Raw genomic sequence first — 15,504 nt, 5'->3', positions numbered from 1 at the left:
AAACCTCCCGTATAAACCAACTGAACAAGACATATTCTATATTATGAAGTCACTACAAAATAATATGTATACTGGCCGTATAAGTTGTAGGTCCCAAAAAGCTTATTAAACTGCTAACAAACAAATTCTTACTTATCCTATGTGTTAATATTTTTGGTCATTATAATGATTATTAAAAAACGTTTTTTACTCGATAAACATTAATGACATATACGAGTTTTCTTCTTCACTTATTAGTGAAGATTTACAATCCTTACTATTCCTTTAATAAGATTCTCAATCATTATCATACTTATTCAATAGGGCAAATTGCATGAAAAAGTAACGTACTTTAACTTGATTCCTATTTTGGATAACGTACTTTCAAAACTTTCATTTTAGTACCTAAGATGTAAAGTTTTAAACATTTAAGTACTCGGGTAACCCAGTGAAGACTAATTTTAGACTAAAAAAAGACTAATTTTAGATTTAAAAAAATCCACATCACTGACCACGTCAGCAAATAATACCGAGTTGGATACCACATCACTCGCCACATCAGCATGATAATCGGTTAATACTTCAATCAGTTACCCGGGTACTTAAATGTTTAAAACTTTACATCTTAGGTACCAAAATGGAAGTTTTGAAAGTACGTTACCTAAAATAGGAATCAAGTTAAAGTATGTTACTTTTTCATGCAATTTGCCCTATTCAATAAGGTAACTGATATCCGTAGCGCTTGACAATTAACCCTTAACATTGTTGCTGAATTAATTCATCCTTTTTTCCTATTTAAACATATGGCATTTACATATAACAAATACTCGCACACGTTCGTCATTTGTAAGGCTTAAACCTTAACAGGCTCGGACCAATAGCCATTGACCATGATTGTTTCCAAACTCAAACTTTTTCACAATTTAATTCCATAAATCTTGTAGACTATACTTTTGTGTGTTTTTACTTTAATTTATAAAACAAAAATCAAAGTATGATGGTTTATAAAATTAACCACAAGAGTGGTGCTTGATTGGTTTGAGTTTGACTCCAAAGATCAAAAGTACCAGAATGTCTCAGATTCAAATCCAAAGAGAAATAAAAATCCTCTTGTAGCTACGGAAGTTCAAATACGGTGACTCCAGGCTATTTGCAAAACAGGTGGTCGTCCTGGGATTAGTCGGCTTGCATAGCGGGTTGGATATCCAGGTTAATAAAAAAAAAAAGTCTAATCAACACAATACATTTCCACCATTACATTCTTAGTTCGCCATTTAAGCGTATACAACAAGAAAACAGAAAGATTTGTTAAATGGAAAAGACTTCAATCTTCGTAATGTTGTACACTCTTTGTTTCTACTACTACATACTTTGTATCCTTCAGGATTCCATTAGTTTTTGAAGAATTGCCTGCACAAGCCAAACCCAAATCAGTTACCATCTCTTTAACCCATGCTTGTTTTCATTTATACCAATTTCTTGCATCCATACTGAAGAAACCCATAATCATATCATATAAAACTGGAACCAAAACCCAAGTAACTTACCGGACATGAGCGATTTGATTTCAATCCTTGATGTAGTTCAGAGGACGAAATTAGCAGCTTCACTGAACGAAACTCAATAGACTGATTGTGTCCTCTATCTGCAAACTCTATTAGCTGACGATCAAGAAGGTGCTCAAAGGCCTGCATGTAATAAATTTCAACAAAATTAGCTTGAAAAACTATATCAGAAGACACTCATGATGATATTATACAGAAAAATAAGATTTACCCGTATGCATACAGTACGTGAATAATTATCAGATGTCTGGAAGGAATCATGTATGCTTTTGTACTCTGCCATGGAGAATTAGCTATGTAAATCGCTAATGCAATGCACCATGATTAGAGGGAGAAGACTGTAAGCCACATTGGCGCTGACCTTTCATTACAGAATTGAAATTATACGACCCCTGTTCTTTGACTTCCAATCTCTTCATGCAAACCATCATATAAAGTTCTAGAATTGAGCAATCTGCAACAAAAAGTTGAATTTGCATTGGAAAATCTTTGCATATTGCTACTTCGCTCTTAAAGATAGAGATAAAGAGGGGTGAACAGATATTCGAGAGAGAAACCATTTCGAGTCTTTATGTCCCACAAAGGCAGGTACAGAATGAATCACACTCCCTTCATTCCATGAAATGAACAGAGTTTAACACAAGTTTTTTGACTATTACCAAAAACTTTTGCCAAGATAAAATATAGGTAGCAATTTTCATGGGGATCTTGTGGACCCAAATCAGTATCACTAATTTAGAATTTTTGCCAAGATAAATTATAGGTAGCAATTTTCGTGGGACACCCGTAAACAGAGTATTGCAATCTTTTATAGGATTCAGGGAATTTGGTGGCATGTAAGATGCTAAGAGAATCATGACGTCCTTGAAGAGGAGAGTAGATCATGATGCAGAAATCATACCTTTTAAGCAATCCAACTTAGGCTGCCGTTGGATGGTTGAAAGTGCAGATTTGAAATTGTCAAGAGTCATGAAACCAGATCGCAAATCAATGTAACTTACAGCAGAAAACCTAACAAAGCCAAAGTTGACAGGTTTTGGAAGAAAGTTAGCAAAAAGGTAACCAAATGAAAATTTATACTTACAGAATACAGGAAAAGGATCTTACAGAAATCTCAAGAAATTACTGAAGGTGGAGTCAGAATCTGATAATTTATCAGTGACTTCGATGAATCTTTTATCTGCTAATATGTTCTGTAACATGTCAAGGAATGTCATACACTTGTAAACAACTGATTGCTATTTGCCATAGGTTTCCACATATAACCCATGCAATCTCATTGTTCTTTTAAGTACCATGCGAGATGAGCATGTCACTAGCAAAGAGAAAAAAGGATACAGAAATTCTTGAATTAAATTCTGTTACATAGTCATGAGGAAGGCTTGAATCTGTTGGCAGCAACAGAATGTGTTTCAAAAGTCTGCATGGCAAACACACAAGAGTCAAAAGCAAAGACTTCTAAATTCTATCAAATGCCAACCTATTAAAAGATATCTTCGCACGACAAAGCAAGACAACACAATCACCTCTGCAAATCATCCTTTGGGGGAGGAAGAAACAATAATTTCCGATGTGAGAACCGAGATCTTACTCTTTTTTCCAACAGCTGATCAGCATCCTGCATGGCATACAACCTAAAATCTTGACTTTGTTAAAAATTGCAAGTTTTGGTGTGTTGCTATTGTGTGCCTATTATTTGTGTTTTTATGGTGGTACTGTGGGTTGTGTGTGATCATAACGAATAGCGGAAAACAGCAACAATGGTAGCTTAAGGTCATGTCCAGTTAGGCGAGTGCTGACACTGTCGAGGGGGGCTGGGGGAATGATAGGAGTGAGTGAGGTTCAGGCTAGGCTCCATTTTGGTAGTTTGAATGTAGGAACGTTGAATAGCAAGTAATCTGAGTTGGTAGATATTTGAAGAAAGAGAAAAAGTGGAAGGAGGAGCGGACAAGAGAGGGTACTGTGTACAAACTATGGTATTATGGCCTGATGAACACGAGAAAAGGTGACTCATGTTAAAAGATGGAGTTCAAGGACAATGTTTAAGCACATTCCTTTTTGCGGTGATTTTGGATGAGATCTCCCGAGGAATCCGAGGGTTGTAGTGTGGTGCATGTTATTTGTTGATGACATAACTATGGTAGCAGAGACGAGAGGAGAGGTGAATGTTAGGTTAGAGCAGTGGCGAAAATTTTGGAAGCAAAAGGATTATGCATTGGCCGTTTAAAGATATCTTTGGTGTGTTCTGTGTGCTTTTTAGTTAGATAGGCTCTTCGCATTATTTTAGAACTCTGTACTCGAAGTGAACCCCCCCCCCCCTAATTTGCATATATGTGGCCTATATTTGTGCTTTATAGATATGTTTCTTATTTTTTTGCAAGCCGGGGTCTTCTTCAAAAACAGCCTCTCTGTCTCTTAAAACAGAAGTAAGGTCTTCATACATCTTGGAGCATACACAGGGGTTTGTTTGGTTTAGGTTTTCATTATAATTTCAAAAGCCAACTTTTGGTTTTCCAAAATTTTATTCTTAATGATACCAATATCATTTTAATTCACTTTTTGATTGGACATACATGCACATAACCAACTATCAAGATGCTTGAACCCCTCACTCCATAATCAGTTGGATTGGATTGGATTGGGTTGCAATTGGGTCAAATGCACTTGGCATGAGTCAACTTCACAAAAGAACTCGCTTAAAAGATGGAACATATTAGATTACAGACTGCAAAAAAACCAATCATGCAGTAATAAAGTAAAGCTTTTAACATACCAATCGACAACTCACACCGATGACAACAGCTTGTGATGATACAGATTGCATTGCATCTAACAAGCTGTAGAGTAATCTTTGTTTGCCCTATAATGAATCAGACATGAAAACTACTTCAGGAGCATACATAAGTTCCATGTGAAAATGATATGCCAGCTTTAGGAACATGAAAAAGTTAGGGAAAAAGGAGTAGAAGGAAACAACAGCACAACATTAAATTCCAAAATTCCAGGATGAAAGGAAATAACCCAAGAATTACAATCAGTATGCAGACTTCACCTGAGCAAAAAGGTCAAACTCATCCAATATAAAAACGACCGTCTTGTGTGCTAATCCACATTCTCTGTTAATGGAGATCATAATTAAATAGAAGACACTTAGCCAACAGCTGAATTTAGAAGTCAATAGAACTACTCTCTCCATCCCATGAAAATTGCAATGTTTGATTCTTCATGTAGTATAATAATATTTGACTATTAACCAAAATGTCTTAATTACCCTTCAATGGTGACAAAATGGGGGAACCTTGTGGACCAAAATCAATATCGTGAGCTCTTTGTGATTATGACAATGACGTAAAATGCATTATTACACTACAAAGTAATGTAAATAGGAAATGTTGTCGTTTTTCATACTGAGGTGGCAAGTGTTGTCGTTTTCATAGGACGGAATGAGTATATATATTTACCGAAAACACACACACTGAGAAAGAGAAAAGAAATGGATACTGACCGTAACATGGCTATCATAAACTGTGAATTATCATCATATGATGCCTGAAATACATTGACAAGATGATCAGGTCCAAGTTAACTTGGCTCGGATGTATCATTCAGTCAAAGATGAATCCAAGGTGGTACCATTTTAGAAAACATCAGTTCATGCTCAATACATAATTGTCTAGCAATTTCCTGAAATGAACAGGAAACATATTCAAACGAAGAATATAAGATGAGAAAAGATGGAAAAAAATCCTAAATTAAAAGTTGTTAGTTAATATGAACACCTATAATAGAATGAGAAGATTTTATTGGTCAAGATCCTATGGATATTTTTCATTAACATATACCATGATCATGATGGTGATCAATTTGCAAGAAATATTCAAATCTTTTTGTAAATATAATATATATGTAACTACTTGGAGAAGATTCATATCACGATGATGTTGGCAGTTCTGCGACACTCTTTTTTGCTTCGAGTAAAACCTATATTTGACCATTTATCAAGTTCTTAAGTACACCTTAATCATCAAATATAAAAGGTATTTACGGGAACACAAAAAAGAACAAGGGCAGAATGAGGTGCACACTATTATCGATGTAGAGTAATTAACATATGAAAACGGAAGCCAAGCATAACTTCAAAAGGTAAAAGGAATGAATTTAAGAATTTCACCTTTACAGCACAATTGTCATCACAGTGTAAAAGCCCATTCAGTTTAATCTGAACAAACTCGAAAAGAAGCAATCAGACATTAACTGTTGTGCCCAAATAATTTAGACCAAAAAACATACACATTCTTTATAGTAACAAAATGTAATGTGAACATAAAATCATAAATAGATAAACGATATACATACCACTGAGATCATTTCAGGATATTCTTTCAGTAAATCTTCTAGAACAAGGTCCAACACCTAAATTCCGTAATCAATGACTTCATGAAATCACGTTACAAACTATCAAAAACCAAAATAAACTGATACAAAAACTGAATATTATACCGCAATTTTCCCGCATCCTCGAGGTCCCAGAAGCAGCATTGAATTATTACAGGCCTCAGTCACTGAACTTGATACTATAAATTTCAACTTGCTGCATTTGTTCAGAAATTATATTCGGCAAACACTTTTAATCCAAACAATAATCCATCAAAATGGAGGTCAACAAAAAGGAGATTTAAAGTTTCGCATATAAATCGTAGAAGTTGTACACGATTCGAATAATTTTATCAGAAACTAAACACACACATACATTTACAGAAATCGAACCTGTAGTTGCTATCGGGAGAATCGGAGAAGACGGAGAAGATGAAATTGGGATCACAGAGTCTTCTACGAAGGAGGACTTGCGCTTCCTCTGCTGTTCTTCGACCCATCCTCAATAATCCGCGACTTTTCTCTCCGATGAAGTTTAACTACCAGAGCAATCTCCCAAAATAATAGGCGGTGACAGAGGAAAATGGCGGGAAAAGATCGTCCGGTCGGTGGTAAGGTTGCAAAACGGTGGTCCATGGTAGTTAAGGGCCTTTTAACCAATCGGGCCCATGGTAAATTTAAGCCCATTCTCGAGCCCATATAACCTCGGCTCACGCCTCACAACGAGCTAGAGCCTAGAGAGTAAAGATGCTCAAAATGGGCCCGGCTCGGATCTGTACCGGCTTAGTACTGGGACCTGTAGAGACGGGTAAGGACTGGTTGTAGACCGATGGTTCGGGACCTATTATGTTTTGTTAATGAAAATTAAGGCCCAATCCAAGACAGGAACCGGTTATACATATGACCCATTCTTTTAAAAGTCAAGTTTCTTATAAATTATATATCAAGATTTTTATAGAATTTTTAAGTTTTTTATCAAAATTTTCAAGTGTCTTTTTGTAAGTTTTTCAAGTTCTTTTTAAAGTGTTTCAGTACTAAATTTTAAAATTCGTAATTATAGAAACATTTATAATATTTTTGTATAAAAAACTGTATTTAAATGACCCAATTAAAGATTTTAAAATGTATTTTGATGAGATGATATAAATAAGCTTTAAACAAGTTTCCTAAAATTGATTTTTACAAAAAAATAGGACCGACCCGAACGTACATATTTAAGTCCGACCCGACCTCATTTTTGGCCAATCTCTACAATGAGCTAATAACCGCAAATTTGATCACACAATTAATTTAATTAAAATATGTTATTATTATTTAATAAATAATTAAAAATATACAAATTTCATCCACCAAAATAAATACAATTGAGAGCTGTAGTGAAAACTCCGGTATTAATGTAATCTTATGTTAGAATTTTATAATAACAAAAGGAAATTTATCAAAGGGACTTTGGTTTACCGGTATACGAGTCTTTAGTCATTTAGGAGGTGAGAAGTTCAAACCTCACAAAATGTGAAGAGAGTGTGTGAGTTTATTTGTACAATTTACCGTATATAAATATCATATACTTAAAAAAATTATATTTGAACATCATGGAACGTAATGAAATAAAATCTCCAAATTACGATAACCGATCTTTTATCTTAAGGTATTTTTTATAGGTTTCTTTTTCCATATAAGACTAATATTTAATATATTGATGATCATATATTTGTTTCATAATGTGTTTGTTTCATATGTATTCATTCACAATGTAAAACTTATTTATATTTAACTTTTGTCTCACAAACAGGCTAAAACAGTTCACGTGGTTCACATCATGAAACAAATACGTGTGAAATAAATATATGTTAAACTATAGTCTTAAATGAAAAAAAATTCATATTAAATAACACATTATGTACTGGTTCTCAAATTTATCATAATTTCATGGTTTCTCAAAATAAAACCCTCTTATCCGTTACCCTAAACAAAATTATTCCGTTCTTATAAAAATTCCAGATTTTATGATAACGTACGTTTTGAACAAAACATACCATAAACGTTAATTGTTTCGTTTTTACCATTGTACTGTTTTCCTAAATGCGTTTATCGTGTGTGTTGTTTCATAATTTTTTCAACGAATCATACAAACCTTTCTTTCTTACATTCTCACGATATTTAACCTCTCATTTGAACCTTCCAGTGTCACGTCAAATACAAATTCTATAACGGTAACGCATACATCCGATAAGTCGATTTCATCGACTGAGAAAACGGGAACGTGAAATTCTATTTTTGCCCATGACTACGAATAAAAAACCAGATGACTTTGCACTTCGTGCTTTGCATCTGATTTAATCCTCAACTAAAAACATGCAAATATATGAACCCAAAGAAGTTGAGACAGAGATGACAGCATTTTCATGGCCTTTTAATCACCATGAAACACCATTAATCTCCATTTCTGCACTTTTATATAATTCTAATCTCTTCGCGATCGATGATCGCCTCTCCATGATCGCGGGATCTTCATCCAATAACTTCGATAACTGATTTGGCTGCATATAAATCATCGATATAAGTAACAAATAATTACGTATCATAATTCATTCTCCTACGTGTCAGCATCAAACCTTTATTTTTACATTTTCAGTGCTATGATTTGATCCAACGGAGTTCAGACAACAATACCCTTTTGATGTCTACAACCGAAAAGCGGGCCCATTAACATCAAAATAGAGTTCGAACTCCAACCACTCTGCAGGAACACGGCGTATCTCTCCAATCTCAAGCGTTTTGCCGTTTTTCTTATGCGGTGTGGTTGGAGTTTCCAAACCGGCAAAAAGGTGTTTTTGCAGTATGGTTGGAGATGCGACCACAAATGATGGGTAACTTACCGTTTTTTGACCCAATTCGGCAAAGAAATGGTCGAGGAGGCTGCGTTTGGCTTCACGAACTTGACAGTGAACCACAGACTTCGGAACCGAGTTCACTAAGCCTGCAAGAACCATATTCACGTACTGCAAAACCGTCGTTCCTGATCACAAATTCAAACTATGATTTACCTTCAAGATTATATACCATTTTTCTTTCATTCTTCATTCTTATAGATCTTCTAACATGAAAATGTTATAAGGGACATAAATCAGGAGGGTGGGGTCAAATCGGTGCCAGCAGGTGGGCCCTTTCGTGCCGGCAACCGTGAATCGCACCACCTGGCACGAAGCTGTGCCAGATTTGGTGGGGCTCACGTGGATTTTTGTTGGCCCTTTCTCCTTTCATGAAAAAGGGTACGAAATTAGGAGTTAGTTTTGGGGAAAAAAATGAGTATTTGAGTTATTTTTGTAAAGTTTTTTATAAAAAAGGCTAGTTAAGTCAAAAACCTCGATATGAATTCGGTCTGTTACGAGGTTAAAGGTTCAAACCTCATCAAAGGTGAGAAGTGTGCATGAGTTAGGAATCCAACCTCATCAAAGGTGAGAAGTGTGCATGAGTTAGGAATCCAGGAGCTCACCAATTCGTCTAAGATAGATGTCGTTATATCTGTCGAAAATGGATTGTGTCGGGTTCCCACCCTTATCGACTTCTTGAGGAAGGTTGCGAAAGAAGTCAACCGTAAAGTAAGAGCATTCCATATCAACCAGCATAAGTGTTGCCTTCTTACTTTCTTTCTTCATTCTTTCAAGTGACTCATTTGCAGCATTTTCCACTTCTTTTCTTAAACTTGGATACTGCTTCAGCTCCTGATCAAGAAATCTTGAAATACTTAAAGAAAAAAAAAATACTTCTTTAAGGGTGCCTTTGGTACACTGGACAAGATGAAACATAACAGAATGAGGATCACTGATCCATGTTTGGCTGAACTTTTATATGGAACAGACGTATTCCATCCTCACCCCATGGAATAAGGTGGAACAGACTTACATTTTACCAATGTATCCTCAAAATAACACTTAATTCTCTTCTCAAACATCAAACTAGTCACCATCTTTACATTTTATTCATTCTTTAGATTTTATTTCTCATATTTTATGGTCTCTAAACTTTTATTTTACTGACCTCAAAATATTATTTTTATATGGATTTTATATTTTGGTTAATTTATGTAATTTATTAAATATTAATAATAAAAAATAATATAGAAAAAGTATAAAATAAAAATTAAAAACTAAATAAACTTTTTTATTTTGGTATCGTTTTGATGAAAACTTTCTAACGATATATTTTATTATAAAAATATTTATTTATCATAATTTAATATATTACATAAATTAATCAAAATATATAGAAGATATAAACAACTCATCAGAGGTAAATCAGTCATTTTATCTATTTTTTTTTCTGTTCAGTTATAGTCTTATCAAATGTTGAACAATTGTTATGTTCCTTTCTTGTCTGTCTCGATACCAAACGCATCCTAAACGACCCGAAAATGGTACAAGAAACTCACCATGGTTTCACTGATGGCTTTTCGAACCAGCTCCTTCAATATCATATGAACCTGAATGAAATCTTGAAAAGTTAGCTTCTTTTCAAGAACCCGAAAACTAAAAGTTTCTTTTTTTTCCCTTTCTTTTGAGTTACCGCATTCACGGAGGCCTCGGCGGGTCCTTTGATGGTAACCAACGAAGATTCAATGATGTGACGGTATCCTTGTTCAGGAGCAATAAGATGCGGTTGATATCCATCGGCTTCTGTGATCAGTTTCTTGATATTCTCCATCGAAAGCTGCTTGTCGAACTGCAACTTCTTTAGAGCAGCAGGAAGCTGGCGTTCGAAAACATGGTAAATTTGATCTCCTCCGGATCGCCTGTATAACGTGAAAAGAAAACTCGAATATAAAGAAACACCCACAAATGTATAGATGCTAAAGCCGTACAACAAAATCAGCACACCAAATTATTTCTAAATGTCCTAATAGACTGCTTTATAATATTTGAGTTCATGGAACCAAACAATTGTCCGTCATATATAAAAGTGTTACAAATAAGTTGATAGGACATTTTTGAGTGTCCTAACAATTTTCTAGGGAAATAAACTGTCTTATTAGTCTTTTTATATGACATTATTTGAAAAAGAAATATCTTATAAAAACAACGGAAATTGACTAAAATAACCAATCTTCCCACCTCCATTCACTTTTTAGCCATATTCTCAATGCAATAATCAAAATTGCCATTCTTTACGTGAAAGCAATCTATTAGGACATTTAGACATATTTTGTTAAAATTTAAGTCCTATAAAACAGTCTATTAGGACATTTAGACATATTTTGTGTCCTATAAAGCCCATTTTGTTGTAAAGAGCAGGTGGTTGAGGATCGCATACTTACATCCCCTCTAGATGTTCTTTGTATATTTGATCAAAAGCCCGACATATATCCATCATCACGAGCAACTTTCCCTACATTTTTAACCATGACCATGAAGCTCGAGTTCCATCAAAAGACCACCCGACACCAAGACGGAAGACTTACACCAGCATCCGTAGAAATGGGCTTTCCAAGATGGCTCAATTCAGCTTCAAGATCAGCAACAGTTTTGCTGATTAACGACTGTATGCCTGGGATTCGGGACTTGATCACGCCTTCCAAATGCTGAGAGTAAATCACTTGTCAACGCTCGTTACACAAAAACAACAACAAGAAGATTCATTTCAAGAAAATTTCCAAGAATTTACCTTTGAAAGCATCTTTGCAAGATATTCAGAACCCATTCTCGAAGCCAGATGCTTGTATTCTCGGCTGTTGAAAAAGTATTCCCGTTCTCTACGTCTTGCAGAAGTCATATCGACCCTTTTATTGATATCTTGTTGTGAACGATTAACAACCCCAACCCACGGAAACTTTAGCCGATACGATTTCCCTTCTAAGATCTAAGAAATCAAGAGAACATATGAACAAGATCAACCCCACTAATTAAGGCATCATTCAAGCATACTTTTGCATATGCTTAAGCCTTCTGCGCAAGGATCGGCTAAAAAGTGAAACCACCAATCAGCTTTGGCTATATGTAAATTTCCAGATTAACTTACATCAACTGCATCGGTACCCTTATCCATCAAATCGATTTTGGTCAAGACTCCAATAGTTCTTTCTCCTAATGACACAATTCAAGCTTGTAACTTACCATTTTTAGAATGTTAACAAGTTTTTAGAAGCTAACGACAAACATAAACGCATTCGGGTACCTGTGGGATCCACTTCACGCGACATTTTAATCGCGTCTGAGGTTGCCAGATCTTGATTAGCAGGTGAAATTGCCAAAATAATGCAGTTTGGCTGAATCAAGAAAATCCCATTAATGACAAACAGATAGTTATCAACAATGTAAGTTTTTATATGCCCACGACACGTGTCACACAGGAACACTGCCAATGAATATGTAAACCTAACAAAGAATACGTAGGCTTTTACTATCAGAAACCCGAAGGTAACCTTCTAAACACCTTATGGATTTTTTAGATTTGTTTTAAACGTCATTGGATTCTGCTTAGCGTTTCTTTTAGAAAAGCTTTCTAAATAAGTACCATAAAATTAATTTCCGCTACGTTTTTTAAGGTTACAAAATTAACTTGAAACGCTACAAACGAGTATGCACTTTTTTTAACAACCGAAATTATAGCATACCTTTTGAATATAGGAGCGGACCATATTCTCGATATCTTGTACGATGCTTTCAGATTGACCATCTACATTCATCCAATATTTGAATCAGTAAGCTCGTTTCGTGTCAAAATTTTCGTTAGAAAGCAACAAGTATCTTCTTCACTTACCAACCGCAACTTTTGTGAGACCGGGAAGATCAACCAATGTCAAATTCACCACTGTCGAGTTCATAATTTTCATCAAAAATTCCTTCCATAATTGCTATAGATCTATGGGGCCGTTTACCTAAATGCTTACCCGGTAAGTGCTTAACATTAGGAGTCTAACACTATAATTTATTTTATTGTAGTACATCAACACCTATCATATACCACAATTTACTTGGTAAGCGCTTATCCGGGTAAGAGTCATCATCCTGACTTACCGGGTAAGACTCTCCAATCCTTATCATTGCTCTTACCGGGTAAGATTCTTGACCCTTGCCATGTTCATCCGGTGAGGGAAATTACCGAGTAAGTACTTACCAGGTAAGCGTTTAGTAAACGGCCCTTATATTAGTTAAAGTTATGATGAATTTACCATTTGGAGAATAGATACTAAGATGAATTGGGACACTTGAAATTTGTTTCGTTTCGCCTGTTACACGATCAGTCTCGTCTGAAATCTCTTTTCTTACAGCAACTGGCCATTAAAGATCACTACAGTTACGTTACTAATTCTCTAACAAATCCACGATCGATATCAAGAAAAGCTCTCAAGAATTAGAAGGGTGTGCAAGAAAGGTGGTTATTTATAAAGTTTATACCGAAATCATAGAACTTCCTCGATTGAAGATGAAGGAATTCGCCGTGTTCTTTGCCTTCATCTATCTTATGAAGCTGCAAAACTAGTGGGCGTCGAGTAACGATTCCTGCATATAGCAATGTTCAAAAACACATATTTCTTGCTGAACTTGAAATTTTGATCAAATGTCTATATGTGGATTAATCTGTCTTTATATATTGGGAATGTTTTTGTTTGAAAGAGTTTTTTGATAGATGTAAGGAGCATGTTTTTTAATTGGAAGGGACATATTTGGAAAAAACTTTGAATTTCTGCATAAAGCACCCCTTGAAGCTTATTGAATAAGGGGCTGTTTGGTTGGTTTTTCATTAAGTCCTGTATGAATAAAGTTGTTTGTGTGGATTAATCTGTCAGTATTGATTAAGAAGGTTTTTGTTTGAGGTAGTTATTTCATAGATGGAAGGATCGTTTTTTTTTTAACTGAGAGGGACATGTTTGGAAAAAGTCTTTGCTCTCCACATAAAGCTTACCGGCTAAGCAACTTTCAATATTATTAAGCCACCCTCAATCAGTCATGTATAGCTGACCGAATAAAATGTGAGTCCATTAAGCTAATTAAGCAGCTAACAAACAAGCCCTAAGGCACTTTCTATATCATTAAGCCACCACCAAACAAACAATCAATCACGTATAGCCGACCAAATAAGCTCTCAGACCCATTAAGCCCTTATTGACATACCTGATCCTCTGGGTAAGAAATCTTTGCCAACAATACTTTCCAAGACTGAAGACTTCCCTGAACTCTGCCAAAATTAAACAAAAGAAAGAATCTTTACTTAATGAAACACACAATTCGTCGATTAAAGAAGCAAAATTCTACTTTCTACACACGCATAATTGAAGAAACGAAAGATGGGTCTTCGATTATCGTCTGAAACCATCATGAGACTTGTTCCAAATCACGTGGAAATGCAGAAACAACAATCTTTACAGTATCATGTTACCACTGAAATGAACATACAGTTATTGAACAAATCAAGAATCTTTACTGTAGAATCTGCATCTACGAGCGAAAAGGAAAGATGGGCATTTGATGCAATGAAGAAAAATGGAGGAAAATTTGAAGAAAGATGGAATTAGAAAAGAACCTGGCCACCAACAACTGCAATGGAGGGTAAAGAGTCCCAAAGAGTAGGCAATGAAGTTGCTTCTCCATGATCTCCCAATGCTGTGCATGCTCTCTGTATTTTGTTCACCAAACTTATCAAATTCTCCATTGAAAGAGAGCAGGACTTGTTCCAAATGGAAGAGGGTTTGTATTATATATATATATATATATATATATGTGTGTGTGTGTGTGTGTGTGTGTGTGTGTGTGCGCGTGTGTGTGTGTGTGTGTGTGTGTGTGTGTTGTGTATACAAGAGAAGAGACTAATAGTGTGGGTCGATTTGAAGCATAAAATGAGACTTCTACAAATGGACCGCAATTGCATTGTTTTCGTAAATTTAAATTTCTTTTCTACGTCTTAATTAATCCTTAAGTTTAGCCCTTGATGGTTAGGCATGGATTTTGATGGTATTTTTTTAAAGATTAAGATTGTTTTATATAAAGAATTTAAAGGGTAAATTACACCAATTTTCCGTATTATTTCTTGCTATTGAAAAAAAGTACACCGATGCTCGGAAGTCTTGTTTTCATTTCTACTGAATCATTCGTCAAACGATAGACAAAATAACCACAAGGGTTGTGGCGTAATGATTGAGGTCTCGGGGGATGTGGTGAAATATCTCATCTGACCGACGTTCGATTTCAGACGCACACAATAGAGCTGATTTTTTGCCATCACAATTTACCGGAATTAATCAATGTATATAGTTCGGGACACTTTCCAAAAAACGATAAGCAGAATAAATGGTACATGTCCTTACGGATCTTAGTAAGTTTATCCGTTAAATGAATGATATTTCAATCTTCTTTTCATTTTTACCATGCAGTGGTTTATCAAGAAAGCTTCCCACCTCAAGTTGATCGAATAAGTCGTCTCATTTATCAATAAGCCACTAACAAACATCTCTATATAACTGAACAAATAAGCTATATCTCTTATTAAGCTCGTTAAACTGCTATCAAACATCCACTCAATGCTCCCCAATTAGAGCCGGTATCATCCATGAAATAAATTAAAAGATTAGGGGCATTAGCGTTATAAATTT

At 35.2% G+C, this 15,504-nt stretch overlaps 2 protein-coding genes across 5 annotated transcripts; both read right to left on the bottom strand.

The window, feature by feature from the left end:
• Window positions 1–1,303: 1,303 nt before the first annotated feature.
• LOC112528640 (origin of replication complex subunit 4) lies at window positions 1,304–6,439 on the bottom strand. Its single transcript, XM_025139662.1, has 16 exons — window positions 6,312–6,439; window positions 6,045–6,135; window positions 5,901–5,957; window positions 5,716–5,763; window positions 5,178–5,228; window positions 5,050–5,093; window positions 4,597–4,660; window positions 4,318–4,404; window positions 3,071–3,162; window positions 2,883–2,964; window positions 2,652–2,737; window positions 2,446–2,555; window positions 1,906–1,998; window positions 1,756–1,820; window positions 1,502–1,667; window positions 1,304–1,389 (listed from the first exon to the last, which is right to left on the bottom strand). The coding sequence occupies exons 1-16, from the start codon at window positions 6,416–6,418 to the stop codon at window positions 1,304–1,306; spliced, it is 1,329 nt and encodes a 442-aa protein (XP_024995430.1). The 5' UTR covers window positions 6,419–6,439.
• Window positions 6,440–8,104: 1,665 nt separating this feature from the next.
• On the bottom strand, window positions 8,105–14,567 carry LOC112527616 (dynamin-related protein 5A-like). Of its 4 annotated transcripts, none has more exons than XM_025138354.1 (16): window positions 14,439–14,567; window positions 14,030–14,093; window positions 13,313–13,417; window positions 13,087–13,188; window positions 12,675–12,725; window positions 12,529–12,590; window positions 12,090–12,180; window positions 11,934–11,998; window positions 11,580–11,774; window positions 11,377–11,496; window positions 11,233–11,303; window positions 10,485–10,710; window positions 10,351–10,401; window positions 9,415–9,643; window positions 8,798–8,937; window positions 8,105–8,458 (listed from the first exon to the last, which is right to left on the bottom strand). In XM_025138354.1, the coding sequence occupies exons 1-16, from the start codon at window positions 14,565–14,567 to the stop codon at window positions 8,336–8,338; spliced, it is 1,824 nt and encodes a 607-aa protein (XP_024994122.1). In that variant the 3' UTR covers window positions 8,105–8,335. The 4 variants fall into 4 exon arrangements, with proteins under 4 accessions (XP_024994122.1, XP_024994123.1, XP_024994124.1 ...); XM_025138355.1 differs by having other exon boundaries at window positions 10,351–10,383; XM_025138356.1 differs by lacking the exon at window positions 12,675–12,725.
• Window positions 14,568–15,504: the final 937 nt, after the last annotated feature.

The sequence above is a fragment of the Cynara cardunculus genome (genome assembly GCF_001531365.2).
Source record: "Cynara cardunculus var. scolymus isolate 2C chromosome LG 15, CcrdV1, whole genome shotgun sequence".
NCBI classification, from domain to species: Eukaryota; Viridiplantae; Streptophyta; class Magnoliopsida; order Asterales; family Asteraceae; genus Cynara; species Cynara cardunculus.
This window is presented reverse-complemented; position numbering and strand designations above follow the sequence as displayed.

Coding starts and splice junctions, on each gene's coding strand:
- LOC112528640 (XM_025139662.1), bottom strand. CDS start 6,418: ATGGGTCGAAGAACAGCAGAGGAAGCGCAAGTCCTCCTTCGTAGAAGA. Junction 2,965..3,070: donor CCAAAGGATGATTTGCAGAG/GTGATTGTGTTG, acceptor TTTGCCATGCAG/ACTTTTGAAACACATTCTGT. Junction 2,556..2,651: donor AGTAATTTCTTGAGATTTCT/GTAAGATCCTTT, acceptor TGGCTTTGTTAG/GTTTTCTGCTGTAAGTTACA.
- LOC112527616 (XM_025138354.1), bottom strand. CDS start 14,567: ATGGAGAATTTGATAAGTTTGGTGAACAAAATACAGAGAGCATGCACA. Junction 12,181..12,528: donor TCCGCTCCTATATTCAAAAG/GTATGCTATAAT, acceptor TTCTTGATTCAG/CCAAACTGCATTATTTTGGC. Junction 9,644..10,350: donor AAGCCATCAGTGAAACCATG/GTGAGTTTCTTG, acceptor TTTCTTGATCAG/GAGCTGAAGCAGTATCCAAG.